This window comes from Pan troglodytes, chromosome 2 (assembly GCF_028858775.2).
Source record: "Pan troglodytes isolate AG18354 chromosome 2, NHGRI_mPanTro3-v2.0_pri, whole genome shotgun sequence".
Taxonomy (NCBI): domain Eukaryota; kingdom Metazoa; phylum Chordata; class Mammalia; order Primates; family Hominidae; genus Pan; species Pan troglodytes.
The window spans coordinates 199,699,012-199,717,542 of NC_086015.1; the positions used below are offsets into that span (position 1 = coordinate 199,699,012).

General features: G+C 43.1%; 1 protein-coding gene across 6 annotated transcripts; it reads right to left on the reverse strand.

The window, feature by feature from the left end:
• Nucleotides 1-3,824: 3,824 nt before the first annotated feature.
• On the reverse strand, nt 3,825-18,353 carry WDR53 (WD repeat domain 53). Of its 6 annotated transcripts, none has more exons than XM_009447082.4 (4): nt 18,200-18,268; nt 16,585-16,999; nt 10,668-11,163; nt 3,825-4,445 (listed from the first exon to the last, which is right to left on the reverse strand). In XM_009447082.4, the coding sequence occupies exons 3-4, from the start codon at nt 11,145-11,147 to the stop codon at nt 3,849-3,851; spliced, it is 1,077 nt and encodes a 358-aa protein (XP_009445357.1). In that variant the 5' UTR covers nt 11,148-11,163; nt 16,585-16,999; nt 18,200-18,268; the 3' UTR covers nt 3,825-3,848. The 6 variants fall into 6 exon arrangements, with proteins under 6 accessions (XP_009445357.1, XP_063662556.1, XP_063662555.1 ...); XM_063806486.1 differs by having other exon boundaries at nt 17,833-18,210; XM_063806485.1 differs by having other exon boundaries at nt 17,761-18,210.
• Nucleotides 18,354-18,531: the final 178 nt, after the last annotated feature.

Genomic DNA, 18,531 nt, shown 5'->3' on the forward strand with positions numbered 1-18,531 from the left:
CGGGTTGCCTGCTGCCATCCATGTAAGACATGACTTGCTCCTTCTTGCCTTGCACCATGATTGTAAGGCCTCCCTAACCACGTGGATCTGTAAGTCCATTAAACTTTTTTCCTGTATAAATTATCCAGACTCAGGTATGTCTTTATCAGCAGCATGAAAACAGACTAATACAAAGTGTCAAGGTACCTCACTTTCAAATAGTTCAGCAAACAAGACACACACACATACATACATACAAAACATATGTGCTGTGCATTACTGTTTTTCACTAATTCTTTGCTTGTAAATAGGAAAATTGTGGTCAAGGGAGAGCTGGTCATAGGCTGATGGCACCAGAACTACACGATTCTGCCAGAATGTGACTGATTAATCCTGAAAAGTATTTCTGCCCTTGGCAAGGAGTGGTTGGGTGGCACTGTATCAGCCTCAAGTTTGTGTATCCAGGACCACAAACTGATTGTAATTTGGAGAGGGTACATGAAATGTGAAATAATTTGGTAGGCCAGGGTGGGCGGATCACCTGAGGTCAGGAGTTCAAGACCAGCCTGGCCAACATGGTGAAACCCCATCTCTATTAAAAATACAAAAATTGGCCAGGCGCAGTGGCTCATACCTGCAATCCCAACACTTTGGGAGTCCAAGGTGGGTGGATTACTTGAGGTCAGGAGTTCAAGACAAGCCTGGCCAACATGGTGAAACCCCATCTCTACTAAAAATACAAATTAGCTGGGCGTGGTGGCGGGCACCTATAATCCCAGCTACTCGGGAGGCTGAGGCACGAGAACTGCTTGAACCTGGGAGATGGAGGTTGCAGTGAGCCGAGATGGTGCCATTGCATTCCAGCCTGGGTGACAGAGTACAACTCCATCTTGAAAACAACAACAACAAAAATTAGCCAGGTGTAGTGGCAAACCCATGTAATCCCAGCTATTCAAGAGGCTGAGGCACGAGAATCGCTTGAACCCAGGAGGCAGAGTTTGCAGTGAGCCAAGATCATGCCATTGCACTCCAGCCTGGGTGACAGTAAGACTGTCTCAAAAAAAAAAAAAAAAAAAAGAAAAAAGAAATGTGAAATGAGCATGTTTAGGTGTCTGTGAGTTCAGCATTGGTTAGGAGAATGTGTAGCCCTGATAGCTGGTGTTAAAAATAATCTGAAGAGGCTGGGTGTGGAGGCTCACGCCTGTAATCCCATCCCTTTGAGAGGCCGAGGTGGGGATCACCTGAGGTCAGGAGTTTGAGACCAGCCTGGGCAACATGGCAAAACTGAGTCTCTACTAAAAATACAAAAATTAGCTGGGTGTGGTGGCAGGTGCCTGTAATCCCAGCTACTCAAAAGGCTGAGGCAGGAGAACTGTTTGAACCTGGGAGGTGTAGGTTGCAGTGAGCTGAGATCATACTACTGCACTCCAGCCTGGGTGACACAGCAAGACTTACTCTCAAAAAATAAAAATAAATAAATAAAAATAAATAAAATAAAAATAACTTGAAGAACAAGCAAAGGGTTGGGTCTAGTTGTCAGGCAATCCTGCCACCAGTTCCCTTCAGGCTTTTTTTCTAACCACATTTTAACTTTCTGGATCTCCTTTGATTCATTTAATATCTTATGAGTACCGTTTGTGTTGGCTGGGAAGCCTAGGACAGGCCACACGATATGCTCTGAAGTGAAAGAGGGTAGTCTTTGCCTTCAAGCATCTTACACTCTAATAAAAATAGAAAAGCACATAGTTATGCCTCGGTACTCATGGGTTCCACAGTCTGTGGAGTCAATCAACCATGGCTCAAATGTCTTCGGGGAAGAAAAAACAACAGAACACAACTATACAACTATACAATGATAAAAAATAATACAAATAAAAAACAGAATACTATTTATATAGCATTTCCATTGTATTAAGGATTATAAGTAATCGAGATGATTTAACGTTTATAGGAGGACGTACATAGGTTATTTGCAAAATATTATTTTAACATAATTCTTTAAGATTCATAAATTAATCGGATCTGCAAAGATCCTTCTGCCAAATGTTTATAAATTTACTTATCATTAAATATAAATATTAATAAATATTATCAATATTATTTAAGTTACATAGCAATCTCATAATATTCACAATATTTTAAATTAAATAATTAAAATTTATATTTAATGGTAATAAGTAATACAGGTTCCAGTGATTGGAACCTGTTATCTTTGGAGGATGTTTTTCAGCCTTCTACAGGTGGGGGACATTGAAAGCTTGCTTCCGAGGGGTGACCACCGAAGTTCCTATTTGTCACCTTGAGTGGCCATTTGACTATTAGAACTAAGTTATATTCAAAATGATGTCCTGGTTCTCTGTAAACTTAGGCTGGGGTGCTTCTTTTGCTTACCCTGCCAGCGTAGCCGCCTCAGCAGTATGCACCTGACTGTTCTTGGACTTCTCAGCTATGTGAGCCAATACATTCCTTTTTATTCTGTTAAGCCAATTTGAATTTGGTTTCTGTCACCTGCAACAGGAGTCCTGACTAAAACTGAATTTATGAAAAAGAGATCTCCACAAACAAGAATAATGGTAACCAATCAGATGATCTCTTCAAAGCTTTGAATATAGGCCAGGTACGGTGGCTCACACCTGTACTCCCAGCACTTTGGGAGGCTAAGACAGGAGGATTGCTTGAGGCCAGGAGTTTGAGACCAGTTTGGCCAACATAGCAAGGCTCCTCTCTATAAAAAAATTAAATTAAAATTTAAAAAACTCTAAATATAAGAGTAGGCAGTATGAGTGAAAGCTGAAAGAACATGCAGAGAAGACAGCAATCCAGGCCTCAATGAAAAGGAACATAACTCTTGACACCCTATCTAGGCCTCTATTCTCTTTTCTATCTTCTGCTTCGTCAGAATTTCTGCTTATTAATAACTGCAATTTATTCTCACTCCACCAGCATCATGGCCTGGATTGCTGCATAATACCCTAAACTGATTTGACCCTGGAACCCTTTTTGTTTTTTAGAAACACAGCGAAAGGTAATTGTCAGCAAAGCAATTTGGGCTTTACACAGAACAAGCAAGAACAGGTTTCCTCTTCCAACTTGGTAATGCTCCTCATGACATCCTGGGATCAGAAATAACTAATGTGATTTATTTATTTATTTAGAGACAGAGTCGCTCTGTCGCCTAGGCTAGAGTGCAGTGGTGTGATCTTGGCTCACTGCAACCTCTACCTTCTGGGTTCAGGCGATTCTCCCGTCTCAGTCTCCTGAGTAGCTTGGATTACAGGCACGTGCCACTAGGCCCGGCCAATTTTTGTATTTTTAGTAGAGATGGGTTTTTGCCATGTTGGCCAGGCTGGTTTCTAACTCCTGACCTCAGATGATCTGCCCGCATCGGCCTCCCAAAGTGCTGGGATTACAGGCGTGAGTCACTGCGCCTGGACAGAAATAACTAATATGGTGACCAATTTGGACCAGGATGTGGGCTTCCCTACGGTAGGCAGCTTAACAAGGTCCTTTCCAGACAAGTTGTTGTGCCTGCAATTTTCCTGGATCTTTAAGTTACTTAACATTTGTAAGTCTTAATTCCTGTGGCACTAAAATGGGGGAAATCACTTCAATGATTCGGAACAAGAAATCAAATATACGTAAAACGGCTGGTACATGGTACACAATGAATATTCATTCTCTTCCTCCAAACTTTAACATATCACTTACTATATAAATATCCAATTGTCTTTTGTTCAAATATCTTAAAATTTGTACAGCACAAGAGTATGATTTTACATATAACAAACAGCTTAAATAAAGAACCAGGAGCTTTTTTTTTTAATCTGAAAAACAGTTTTGCCACAATTCTTCAAATGTTTTTATTGGATTTAAAATTCATTTAAGGGGTATACAGATATACAACTAGTTTGATCAGCTACTAATATATTTTGGTGTCCCTTTATTTTTGTACCCAAGAGCCAGTTCACTTTTTCTCCATGTTCAATATTTAGCTTTGGTAAAATGTTGCCATGTTCTTCCTCATCTGTTACTGAAGCATTAGTATTTCCACCCTGCTTGGTGCAAGTTCCTCTTTTAGGTTTCTTCCTGTGGGTACGTTTTGTGGGACTCTTCTGTTTTTTCTCAACTTCACTGTTTGCATCCCACAACGTGATCTTCCCATCATTCCCTCCAGTAAGCAGCAAATAGGATTCTGGGAGAAAGCAGACCTGGGATACCCCTAAAGTGTGGCCCTTAAATCCCAGTTCCTGTTCACACTTAACTCCCATCACCCGAAAGATTCGAACCTTACCATCTTCTGCACCACAACTAAAAATATTACCACACGAAGCCACAGAGATAGAATGGGCTAGGGCAGGGTTTAAGAGCTGACCAGGTGACTGTGGGCCTTCCATTTCTTCTGTTTCATCCTCCTGTAAATTTGTAATCCAGAGTGGTCGGGCTTTTTGAAGACTCCACAGCATCACCTTTACATAAGAAGAAATTACACAGTCATACAAAATGCTAGCCAATTTGCTCAACTATCATGCTTATTCAGCTTCTAATAAAATCGTTAAAGTAGTCTGAGAATGAGCAGTAGTGCATGTTCTCAGCAGTATTAAAAAATAATCAAATGCTGCCATAACATGCCAGTGGAATGCTACCCCGGGACTAAAACTAGAGTGCGGTTAGGTAGAATTAAGGTAGAATTAAACAAGATCCTGAATAATTTTTGATTAATAAACTCCATTAAAGTGTAATTGTTAAGCAGCTGCCGGTTTCTAAAGGTTTTTCTGCTCTCATCTCTTCAAGTAAAACCAAAGATTATCAAATTTGCTAGTTTTAGTCTATGCTGGTTATAGGTCAAAAGGCCTATCAACTAAATAAACTCGATCTGGACTATCACTGAAATGCTTTCCATCTGGAATGCCTTCCTTTCCTTTCACATTACCCAATTACCCATCCAAGGGGCTTAAGCTCAGTCCTGGTGCCTCCAAGAAGGCTTTCCTATTTCAGCCCGCTTCTCCTTCCTGTATCTAGTTTCTATTCTATTAATTGACATATTCTACTAGCTTATCAGTTTCTTGAGACTTACTTAGTCTTTGCTAATGCCTAGCATAATGGCTGAGAAAGAGGAGAAATTCCAAACATGTCTGTTGATTAATATGACATCCTGGTATTAATTTCATTTGGCTTTTCGTTGTTCCCGACCTGGTGCTTTTTGTTTTTTTTAAATAAGCTTTGTGAATGGGTTTTACATTATCATCTAGTGATTCATTCTTTTCCTCTATCAACCATTTTGCAAAGAAAAATACTCTTAATACTTTCAAAGCAAACAGACAGCTTTATCATGTAGTTTACCATCATCCCTGAATTATAACTCACAATTTTAACAGACACTGGAAGAAGCATGAGCTTGTTTAGACAGTGAAAAGCATAGATCTGAATTGGCAAGATTACTATTGCTAATGCTATTAAGAATTTGGTTTCCTATTCAAGGTAACTTCCCTTATGATTATTCTCAGTGGCCTATTTTCAAAAGCAGTGACATCTAGTAACACTTACATTCTGCTTCTCTTAGATGAAAATCTCTTTGACTTGGATTTATAACATTATACTATGTGACTAACAATCACTGTTTGGGTGAAGTTAAAGTACGAACAAATTGAAATAAGCTAAAGTAAAATAAATAAATATTAGAAAATATAACACGAAGGAGTGCTGAAACTTGATATGAAAATAGTTTTTTTTTAAAAAATAGGGTCTCACTTTGTCACCCAGGCTAGAGTGCAGTGGCACGACCATGGCTCACTGCAGCCTTGATCTCTTGGGTTCAAGTGATCCTTCCACCTCAGCCTCCCAAGTAGATGGGACTACAGGTGCATGCTACCACACCCAGCTAATTTTTGTATTTTTTTGTAGAGACGGGGTTTTTGCTATGTTGCCCAGGCTGGTCTCCAACTGCTGGGCTCAAGCGATCCACTCATCTCCACCTCCCAAAGTGATGGGATTACACGCATCAGCCACAATGCCCCAAAACAGTTTCTATTAAAAAATCTAAACACGGCTGGGCACGGTGGCTCACACCTCTAATCCCAGCACTTTGGGAGGCTGAGGTGGGCGGATCACGATGTCAGGAGATCGAGACCATCCTGGCTAACACAGTGAAACCCCATCTCTACTAAAAATACAAAAAATTAGCTAGGCATGGTGGTGGGCGCCTGTAGTCCCAGCTACTCGGGAGGCTGAGGCAGGAGAATGGCGTGAACCTGGGAGGCGGAGCTTGCAGTGAGCCGAGATCACACCACTGCACTCCAGCCTGGGCAACAGAGCAAGACTCCGTCTTTAAAAAAAAAAAAAAGAAAATACACACATACACACACACACACACACACACACACACACACACACGGAAAATGGACATTCTAGAATCTGCTAGCTTCACTGTATTGGCAGATAGACCCAGTTCTTTTTCATACAGCCCTTATGAATGGACTGTATTTTCTGTCCTCCAAAGACATTCAAACATGAACTGCACCCAGAGTGTTTCAGCAGCTGAAACACCTTTTGTATTTGACTTAAATCATCTAAATGTGTTAACAGCCATCCCAGATTCTACCAAGTCTAGAATCATTTCCACGTATTGAGGATTCCAGACTGTTCCTGTCTGGACATTCCCTTTATGCTTCTTGACTTTTCTAAAATGCTAAAGACTCCAAGGTGTTTCACACTTAATTTCTCAACCAGCTGTTCAAGCAGTTCTCATCCTAATCAAGAGAGCTAGAGATACTGAAAGAAACGAATGAAAGAGTTTGGGGCTTATGGTTCTGCAAAACATCGAAGGGAGAAAAAGTGGGGAACCAGCAAATGTTCAGAAGTGAATGTAATCATAACAAAGTGACCTTTCAAAAAAAATTCCCCTTTTACAAAAACATTTCTTTCCACATAAAAGACTCATCTTCAAGATAAAGAGCCTCTTCAGGCCAGGTGCAGTGGCTCATGCCTATAATCCCAGCACTTTGGGAGGCCATGGCAGGACTGCTTGAGCCCAGGAGTTCGAGACCAGCCTGGGGAACACAGGGAGCCAGCCCTCCTCTGCAGCAAAAATAAAAAAAAATAGCTGGGTGTGGCGGCTTGTGCCTGTAGTCCCAGCTACGCAGGAGGATGAGGTGGGAAGATCACCCGAGGGAGTGCGAGGCTGCGGTGAGCTGTAATTGTACCACTGCACTCCAGCCTGGATGACAAAGACCCTGTCTCAAAAACAAACAAACAAAAGAGGCTTCTCCACCATCCTGGTCTGTAAGTGTTGGGATTTTGGTCTTAAAAATCCAGAAAGAACAACAAACCTTTCAATCATTTGTTTTCAGATGCAGAAAGGGGCAGGGAAAGAAAATCAACATGTATGCTACAGAAATATGACAGTTTTAATTTTCTAAGTCTTTCAAGAAAAAAACTATAGTTGAATGGTAGGTATACAGGTATTTATTTAATTTTTTTTCTTTTCTTTTTTTTTTTTTTGAGACAAGGTCTCACTGTCACCCAGGCTGGAGTGCAGTGGCACAATCTTGGCTCACTGCAACCTCAACCTCTCGGGATCAAGCAATTCTCCCGTCTCAGCCCCCCAAGTAGCTGGGACTACAGATGCTCACTACACACCTGGCTACTTTTTGTATCTTTTGTTGAGACGGGGTTTCGCTATGTTGCCCAGGCTGGTCACAAACTCCTGAGCTCAAGCGATCCACCTGCCGTGGCCTCCCAAAGTTCTGGGATTATAGGCATGAGCCACTGTGCCTGGCCTAATGTTATTCTTTACACCTCATATATATATTACTTTGTACCTATTAAATAAAAAATTAAGCAGCCTCACGTGTCTTAAAGAACAACACTTTGCTTTTAGGGTCCCTGCCTCTTTGAATGTGCTTTGCCTATTTTATTTTTTTGAGACAGGGTCTCACTTTGTCATCCAGGCTGGAGTGCAGTGGCAAGATCATGGCTCACTACAACCTCCACCTCCCTGGGCTCAGGTGATCCTCCCATGTCAACTTCCTAAGTAGCTGGGACCACAGGTGGATGCTAGCACACCTGGCTAATTTTCGTATTTTTTGTAGAGATAGGGTTTTGCCATGTTGCCCAGGCTGGTCTCGAACTCCTGGGCTCAAGCGATCTGCCTGCCTTGGCCTCCCAAAGTGCTGGGATCCCAGGCATGAGCCCTCAGGCACATAAGCTACCACACCTGGCCCTGCCTAATTATTTAAACCTAAGTCAAAAGAAATAACTTTATAATTACTGTTACATAAGAACAAAGATAGGTATGCTGAACATGGCAATCATTCAATTCCTGCCTTGAGATAAAATTTGTTTGCTCAGAGAGAAGTAACTCAAAATAGTCACAACTCCCTTCCACTATTACTGTGCCTACATTCTTGGGCTCCCCCATAGACTGGCTATCCTTAAAGTTTAGGATAATACTGGATCAACAGGTTTTAGGAAGATAACTGTGGAAAAAATTATAGAGTTTCAACTTCAGTTAAGGAAGTCATTTCTTAAAAGCATGGTTGTATGGCTGTTACATCACAACCCAGTGTAGAAACAAATCTACCATGAACCTTTAGCAATTTTACCAGGCAAATCAAAATAGGAAATTACCCGAGCCTCCCTTTTTCAAAATACTTGTTTCCAGGGCTGTTCACTAGCAAGTGCCTGCCACTAAAACGTCTTACCTGGAACTGGGGGCAAGACAGTAAATTCTGAATGCCCATTCCTCATCTAATCTGAAAAGTACACATCACTTTTGCGTACCCAATTGTCTATTGCCATGCCTAGTGGTTAATGAACCACTGATGGAAAAGTGGTACAGCTGAAGGATGACAGAATGACTACTCAAAGACACACTGTACAATCTGCCTACTTAAAACATATCCATCTGGTTGTACAGGTCTTTCTTTACAACCACAAGGGCAGATTATCACCACTAGGGTGGAGAATGTAGGAGATTTATAAAGGGCTTGGTCAAAACCTAGGAGTGGAAAAGGAAGATAGAGGTTGTAGGGTCACTATGCCCCATACATGTAGAGTGAGTCTCAACCCAGGCACTACAGATGTTTTTGGGGAGACAATTCTTTATTGTTTGGAGACTATCCCAGCACTGCAGGACACCCACTGATTCTGCCTACTGAATACTGGTAGCTTGCAGGAGAGGGGAACAGCACGGTGACAACAAAAACAGTCTCATCATTCTTCAATTATGAGGGGTATGCAGGGTTGGGGAGGGAGAGGTAAAGACCACTAGCCAAGAGGGTGGAAGTCAAAACTTCTGATGCTATTAAAAAGAACATGGAATCTTAGAAGATACTGTATGTAACTGAGAACAGAGATTAAATGCCTAAACAGTGCTGGACACATCGGTCATTCACAATGGTTCTCTCTCTAGAAGCCACCTGACCCCAAACCAAGAAACTTTTCTGTGACATTATTGATGATACTCTGCTTGAATACCTGTCATCCTAGAGAAAAAACATAGCCTTTGGAGCCAGAGAGATTGAGGTTTGAATCTCAGTCAGGTGGCAATGCAGATACTTCATGTGAATTTCAGTTTATTTATTAAAAAAAATAACTAGGAGGGTGTGATTAGAATTAAAACTAATATACACAAAGCATTGGCAAGAACTAAGTGCTCAACAGACAGAAATCATGACGACTCTCACTCCAGTGATGAGATTTACTCTCTCAAGAGGAAGCACATCCTGCCATGGGAACGTTCAAGCTATTTGAAAACGTTTACATTAAGCCCAAATCTGCTTTCCCGTGACTTCTCTTATGAAGACCAGCATATTCCATTTTTTCCCCTCATGAAAACTAAGAATTAAACGCCTCCAGTTCTCTACATAATGGGTTTCTAGATACATCTACTCTCCTGATGGACTTCCTCTGTATTTGGGCAATTTGTGATGCTCCTTTTTTTTTTTTTTTTTTTTTAGACAGAGTCTCACTCTGTTGCCTAGGCAGGAGTGCAGTGGCATGATCTCGGCTCACTGCAACCTCCGCCTCCTGGGTCAAGCAATTCTGCTGCCTCAGCCTCCCAAGTAGCTGGGATTGCAGGCGCCCGCCACCACACCTGGCTAATTTTTGTATTTCTAGTAGAGACAGGGTTTCACCACGTTGGCCAGGCTGGTCTTGATGACCTCAAGTGATCTGCCCACCTTGGCCTTCCAAAGTGCTGGGATTACAGGCGTGAGCCACCGTGCCCAGCCGTGATGCTCCTTTCAAAACTCAGCATTGAATACAGTGCTCTGATCCTGATCACCAATACACACTATTTCAGTTAATGTACCCCAGAACTTTAAAGTAAAAACAGACCCCTCTAACTTTTTGTTTAAACAGAGTTTACAGAGAGTGGGTGGACCAACTCTGCCTTTAGTACTCACTGTTTGTTTAAACAGATGTTTACAATCAAATATTTGAATTTTCAGGTTTTAGGAGTATCTTACAGTATAGAGAAAGGAAAAGTAAAGGATTAATGATTACTTTGTGAATAAATTCTATTAGGTTTTATCAGACTAGCATTAAATGTAGAAATAAGGCTCATTGTTCATAAATGGATATGTTAGTAGAAAACAGAAAAAGCAAAGATATTTCGTGTGATCAATAATTTGATCCTGTTAGCAAATCCCACTCAGAAATTCCCCAAGTACTGTGTGCAAAAGCATCACCTGCATATCCAGTCCACATGACACCAGGCTCTGAGGCCTCTGAGGCCGAAAAGCCACTGAGGAGCAGATATTGGAATGTCTCTTCAAGGATCTGATAACTTTCTTGTTTTCCAAGTCTAGGATTTTGATTGCCCCAGAGTCGTCAGCAGAAGCCAGCAGGTTTTCCGTTTGATTCAATGAAAGACAATTGATTTCTTCTTCATTCACATGAAAATGGTCCAAGGAATCTTTGAGGGACCTGACATCCAGTACACTAATGGTTTCTCCATGTGAGGCATAGAGCTTGGTGGGACAGGAGGGAGAAAATAAGACACTGGTAACATCATCAGCCCCTTGGAACCGCGTGTGTCCTAATGGAGTTCCATCTTCACCCCAAGCCGTGAGATCTCCGCCCTCTGCTCCAGAAGCCAGCAGCCCTTCTTTACTTGCATTCAGGCAGAGGACAGGAGAAGAATGCCCACCCGTCCACTTGACTGCCATAATGGTCCCGGAGACTCTGTGAAGTGGGGGAAACAACTGTAATCTCATGTTTTATACATCGACTTGATGGGAGGAGACAGATGTAACAAACAATATTTCATCTTTTAAAATGTTTTAAAAAGACATCTTAAAAAAAACTCAATTAATTAAAAAAAAAAAAAAGACACTTAAAGATCACGTCTCCAAAAGCCTAGCTGAACACAGGGTTGTATCCTGGCTGGCAAATACTTCAGTGGGCTTCCTTTGCCATCAGGGATCTAGGTAAGGCCGGTCCTCCAGTCTTTCATATGGAACCCACAGAAGAATAAACACTACATATTTTAAATTAAGAAAAATTATTTTAAAGAGAGGGCTGCAAAATCATCAGGTTATGCCTCTTATCTGAATAATGTTTTAGATGGTGAGCTCTGCAGCTAGGCTCTCCAGGTTTGCAGTAGCTAGGGGACTGGGCAAATTACTGAACCTGTCACTCACTTTTCTTCTCTATAAAATGAGGATAATAACGACACTCATTTCATAGGATCATAATATATGTAAATCACACATAATAGTGCCTGATACATAATGAATCCTCAACAAGCATTGCTACTGTTACTTTTTCGATTTTTATTAGGCCGGTGCAAAGTGGCATTACATATACTGCACCAGTACTCTCAAAGTGTGGTCCCCAAACTAGCAGCATCAGCATCACCTAGGAACTTGTCAGAAATGCAAATTGTCAGACCCAACCCTAGATCTACTGAATCTGAAACTGGGGGTGAGACCAAGCAATGCGTTTTTGTTGTTGTTGTTTTGTTTTGTTTTCTGAGATGGAGTCTCGCTGCTTTTGGTCCGGGCTGGAGTGCAATGGATCATCTCGGCTCACTGCAACCTCCGCCTCCCGGTTTCCAGCAATTTTCCTGCCTCAGCCTCCCGAGTAGCTGAGATAACAGGCACCCGGCACCATGCCTGGCTAATTTTTGTATTTTTAGTAGAGACGGGGGTTTCACCATGTTGGCCAGGTTGGTCTCGAACTCCTGACCTCAGGTGATCCACCCGCCTTGGCCTCCCAAAGTGCTGGGATTATAAGCGTGAGCCACCACGCCCGGCTGCAATGTGTTGTAGTAAGTCCTGCAGGTGATCCTGATGTACAGTGGAATTGCAGACTCTGTATTAAACTAATGACCACCTGGGGAAATGGTGAAAATGGCAGGCCCTTGGTCTCCCCACCAGACACTTATTCAGTAGGTTATCTAATTTTATCTCAAAACAACCCTTTTGATTGGTATTATTCCATTTTAGGGATAATAAAACTGAGTCTCAGAAATGTTAAATAATTTTCCCAAGGTCACTTGACTCTTAGGATTTGTAACAGATCCCAAATGTTTTGTTTTTGTTTTGAGACAGGGTTTTGCTCTGTCACCCAGGCTGCAGTGCAGTGGCACAATCGTGGCTCACTGCAGCCTTGACCTTCCAGGCCTAAGCAATCCTCCCACCTCAGTCTCCTGAGTAGCTCAGACCACTTATGTGCACCACCATGCCTGGCTAATTTTTATTTTATTAAATTTTTTTTTGCAAAGTCGGGGTCTCCCTATGTTGCCCAGGCTCCAAATATTTAAATAATGAAGGTCCTTTTCTAACAACTCCACCTGACAACAGTTTTCTTATTATTCTTTGAAGAAACAGAAAATGACCAAAAGTTACTAGTAAGTCGTCAGTGCTTGGAAATGTACTCACATATGTTTAATCATATTATCATCTACCTGCACTTGCACAACAGTGTAAAATTTAGATCTCTCATCCTCTAGGAATCCCAGGTATACACACACTGGAAATGCCACTTAATACCAGCCTGCCTTGCCCGCCTGCTGGTCAAGGCAAAAAGGAAATCAGGGCAATTTATACAACTCTAATCTTGGTCAAGACAAAAGGAAGCAAACAAATCTACCTGGACAAATTTAATTTTTCATTTCATAAGTGAAAGGAGAGCTTACCCGAGTGCCAGCCTCCAGAGCTATTGTGCTATTTTCAGATAAGATACTTGAATTTAGCCCAGTGGTACAGAGATACAATCATTTAAAATAATTTGGCAATCTGCCCAAAGTTTCCATTCCCAACACAAAGCTTTTTTTTTTTTTTTTGAGACGGAGTCTTGCTCTGTCGCCCAGGTTGGAGTGCAATGGCACAATCTCAGCTCTCTGCAACCTCTGCCTCCTATGTTTAAGCGATTCTCCTGCCTCAGCCTCCCAAGTAGCTGAGATTATAGACGCCTGCCACCACGCCAGGCTAACTTTTCCATTTTTAGTAGAGACAGGGTTTCACCATGTTGGCCAGGTTGGTCTTGAACTTCTGACCTTAAGTGATCCACCCACTTCAGCCTCCCAAAGTGCTGGGATTATAGGCGTGAGTCACCGCACCCAGCCTCCCCCTACTTTTAGTCACACATACGATCACTAATTAGACTGCAAAAAAATCACTGATCTATTAGTAATCAAGGTAACAGAAACGTGATCACAAAATCAAATATAGAAATGTTCATAAAAATAACAAAATAAAAAACAAAATTAAACTTTTGTTTTCAAGCAGAAGCACTCAACTAATATACAGAGGAAACTAACTGGAGACTGAAGCAATAATATTTAAAGGACAGAATTGGAGAGGAAATGACTCAGAGGGAGGTAAAAACAGGGAGCCCTGGTGGTTTGATTTTTGCTGACAAGTACTGAAACAGCAGCAGGTAAATATGCCGTAACGAAGACTGTTGCCAAAAGTTCCAGATAAACCAAGATTTTAAACGAAAGGCACTGATAGTATTTAGGCTTAGGAACTGTAATACTGACTTACCTCATGATAAAGATGCTATCCTACAAATTTGAATTGAGTATTGAAAAGTCAATTTAAGTTACAAATAATTTTGTTTAACGATTTCAATTTTTTTTTTTCTTTTTTTTTTTTTTTTGAGACAGGGTCTTGCTCTGTCATGCAGGCCTTGACCTCCCCAGGCTCAAGTGATCCTCCCGCCTTAGCCTCCTGAGTAGCTGGGACTACAGGCTCTCACCACCAAACCCACCTATTTTTTTGTATTTTTTTTTGTAGAGATAAGGTTTCCCCACATTCCCCAGGCTGTTCTTGAACTCCTGGGCTCAAGTGATTCTCCCGTCTCAGCCTCTCAAAGTGCTGGCATCACAGGCAAGAGCCACTGCACCCAGCCAATGCTTTCAAATCTTTAGAATGTCGATCACTTTTTTGCCAAGTTATAGTTTTAATTTTGCTATGATGAATCAACTTTGAAGTCAGGAAGTCTGTACTCTAGAGCATTAAGATTTGCTGATATTTGTGTGCATACAGGTTTTGGATCCCAGCTAGGATTTTAGGTTTTCTCTGAAACAAGAATGAGGCAAGGTTTCTAGTGCTGCTGTTTCTCCATTACAAATCTACCCACAGGAGAGCCAAATAAATGCTGACTGACAGACAAAAGTTTTAGCAGGTTTTCTTCCTAATTTAATTCTTTTCTAGAAAGATTAACTCAATCTTCAAGGTTCATTCAGTTAAGTTTTGCTCCGAAGTGTGAGAAGACAGGCAATAAACGAATTTTGTCCTTAAAGGGATTATTATAAAGACTACAGTTCCTATAAATTTTTCCACAATGGAACCAGTAGTAACTCTTGTTCTATTAGTCTCACAAGACCCCAAGAACACTTTCATCTTATTAAACTCTACACACTAAACTCCTACTCTCTAAATCACATAGATAATATTTACTGATCATTTATCTAGTCAGAAAAATAAAAATAAATAACTGTTACTGGGAATGTTAAAAAAAAAAAAAAAAAGGCGGGGGCCGGGGGAGGCTGGGCGTGGTGGCTCACGCCTGCAATCCTAGCACTTTGGGAGGCTGAGGAGGGCGGATCACTTGAGGTCAGGAGTTCAAGACCACCCTGGCCAAGATGGAGAAACCCTGTCTCTACTAAAAATACAAAAATTAGCAGGGCGTGGTGGTACGTGCCTGTAATCCCAGCTACTCGGGAGGCTGAGGGCTTGAACCTGGGAGGTGGAGATTGCAGTGGTGAGCTGAGATTGTGCCACTGCACTCCAGCCTGGGTGAGAGTCGGGGTGGGGGGGCGGGGGGGAGTTTGGAAAGCCCCAGAAACAGAAATCCATACACTCTGAGGCTATTAATTTTAGTCAATCAAGATTTATTATGCAAACTATTGATCAGCGATTCAACTAGAGCCTCCAAACTTGTTTACTTAGTCTATAAAACTAAAATGATTTGTTATTATTTGAAACACACCAAAGAACACTATGAAAAAGTTAATCAGATTGCTGTGATAGAAGGGTAGTGGGAAAAAATGCAATGAAAGTTGGGTTAAATCAAAACAATTTTTCAGAAATGAGTTGGCAAGCCACTGTTTCTTGCTTTTCTATGACTGCAACTGGAAAGCCTGGCAGAAAGAGGTGAAGTGTCACCATCCCCACATTCACGTATCAAGTCAACAAGCTTCTCTTTTCCTATGGAGTTGCCTAAAGCGTTAAGCACAGCAGTTAATCATATCCTACTGTAAATTACTTTAATTAGATAATAGATCACTTCCTTCTAATACCTAAAGAAATCACACAGAGTGGGTGAGGGAAAGGTGAGTTTTTTGTGTTTTTTTTTTTTGAGACAGGGTCTCCCTCTGTTACCCATACTGGAGTGTAGTGGCCCAATCTCTGCTCACTGCAACTTCCACCTTCTGGGCTCAAGTAATCCTCCCACCTCAGTCTCCCAAGTAGCTGGGATTACAGGCATGCACCACCACGCCCAGCTAATTATCGTATTTTTTGTAGAGACAGGATTTCACCACGTTGCCCAAGCTGGTCTAACTCCTGAGCTCAAGCAATCCACCCACCTCGGCCTCCCAAAGTGCTGGGATTACAGGCATGAGCCACTGTGCCCTGCCAGGTGAGTTATTTTGAGAGCATTTTTTTCTTTTCTTTTCTTTTCTTTTCTTTTTGAGACAGAGTTTCGCTCTCGTCGCCCAGGCTGGAGTGCAATGGTGCAATCTCGGCTCACTGCAACCTCCGTCTCCCAGGTTCAAGCGATTCTTGTGCCTCAGCCTCCTGAGTAGCTGGAACTACAGGCATGCACCACCACGCCCGGTTAATTTTTGTATGTTTGGTAGAGATGGGGTTTCACCATGTTGGCCAGGCTGGTCTCGAACTCCTGACCGCAGGTGATCCGCCCGCTTCGGCCTCCCAAAGTGCTGGGATTACAGGCATGAGCCACGGCACCCGGCCCAGAGCATTTTTTAAAAGGGTGAAGTGCCACAGCCGGCAGTTCTCATCAGCCAGAGCGCAGAATGAGAGTACTGAACATGGGGAAGGGGCTTGGTGGGGTGGGTGATGAGCAGGTGAAAGATTTGTGAAAAAGAAAAGGAGGGGTTGAGAAGGGTAATCTTTTACTCTGAAATTCTACCTGGGGCGCTTAGGAGACGGTCTGCCGTTGAAAGTCACCTCAGCGGCTGGACTAGATTAGTACCAGAATGACAACATCGGATCCTTCAAAGGCTCTGCCTCGGCTGTACTGTGACACGATAAAGGCCGGTCTTTAAAAACTGAGTGATCTCTACTTTAAACACTCTGCACCAGTCATACCAACACCGTCCCGTTCAAGTGTCTGTGCCTTTAAGGCTGTTCATTCTGTCTAGTTCATGATCCCTTTCTCAGATGGATCAACTCTGCTTATCCTTGAAGACTTCAAAGAAATTAGTGAGAGACAGTCACCATCACCAGAGTCAGCACAGGTCAACTTTTCTTTACAGGCTTGTTCTAAAGTTGGACTTGATGTGGAGAAGCTGGATAGCAACCAAAATGATTGAAGGGCTGTGGCGCTGGCATTGGTAAGAATGAAAAGAATTAGGGTTACTGGACTTGGTGAAAAAGACATGAGGAGAAGGGACAGGCAAATAATAATCAAACACCATGAATCAGAGGGTAGGGAAGGTAGCCACCGTTCCTTTGCTTTTACTAGAGACTAAGAAATGGATTATACATAGCAAGAAGCTTCAGAAAAGATTTCTTACTACATAAAGGTTCCAAGACATTGGAGCTGACCCAGGGAGTCTGTGAACCCTATTATTTTAATTACTTAGCTCATGGAGTTGTTTTGAGGATTACGTATATAAAAATCTGCGTAAATGACGTAGTATACAGTGCCTGGTTCACACCGTGGCTCAAATGATGTTATTATTATTCTCTTACTAAGCATGCTTTAAAGGCTGTCGGAAAACTTTTGGGGCCACCTAGGAAATCGTAGTATAATCAAATAATGCTGAAATTCTTGTGTGTGTGTGTGTGTGTGTGGTAGGGGCTCACTCTGTCGCCCAGGCTGGAGCACAGCAGTGCGATTACGGTTCACCGCAGCCTCGACCTCCCGGGCTCAGCCTCCCAAGTAGCTGGGACCAGAGGCGCACGCCACCACCCTCGGCTAATTTTTCCATTTTTTGGTAGCGACACTGCCTCGCAATGTTGCCCAAGCTGGGATGCTGAAATTCTTCCCCTTCCAAGAATCCATCTATAATTAGAGCCTCCACGCCATTCTCCCTATTGGAATGTTTAATTGACTAAAACTACATTGCCTTCATCTGCTTACTAAGCGGTGGATCCAGTAAAGACCACCTCTTGTCCAAGAGACGGCAGCACTTAATTAGCGCTCAAATGGCACCTGAAGGTTTGGGCGAGGGGTGTTCAGTCGCAGCCACCTTACTTTGCGAAGGCACACAGGGACAGACGTTCGCTAAGTGCCGATATTTAGGGAGAACGAGAGGGCCTGACCAGGTAAAGACGGCCTCCGCTGCCCAAGCTACACAAAAAGGTTGGGGAGCTAGGACCCGGCAAGCAAGGAAAGAAAAGTTTCATGCGTTGAGCTGGAGTCTGAAGCAAGGACCCAACGGACACAGGGAAACGTCACAGGAAAGGGAGCCCAGGAGAGCAGACGCGGAGCCACCAGACCAGCAAAAGGAAAAAGCACTGGAAAACGGCATCGAAGTCACCGGAAAGCAGCATCGAAGCCACCGGCGCCAGCCTCATACCTGCGCTTCCCGCTCCCCTCCTCGGCGCCTAGTGATAACGTCACCCGCCGGCGCCCAATCCCGCCGAGCGTCAGGCGTGAGGCGGCGCAGCCAAACAGTCACATCCGGGGCCGAGAGGAACCGCGAACGAGCTGGGCGTGCGCCCTTGCTTCGTGCCCTCAACCCGCATGGCGGAGCCGCTGGCGCGCCGCGGAGAGGCCGGGCGAGTCGGGCGGTTTCGGCGCCCGCGCTGAGCCGCGGGGGAGGGGCGGAGGACGCCCCTGCAGCCGGCGCGTCTGCCCTCAGTGAGGCGGGGCGCGCGGCGGACGCCCCCGGGCAGGGGCGGGAGTGGT

Bases quoted from the DNA above. Each gene is read 5' to 3' on its own strand.
- WDR53 (XM_009447079.5), bottom strand. From the start codon at position 11,147: ATGGCAGTCAAGTGGACGGGTGGGCATTCTTCTCCTGTCCTCTGCCTG. The intron at 4,446-10,667 runs GTGATGCTTTTG...TCTTATGTAAAG, and splicing joins CATGTGGACTGGATATGCAG to GTGATGCTGTGGAGTCTTCA.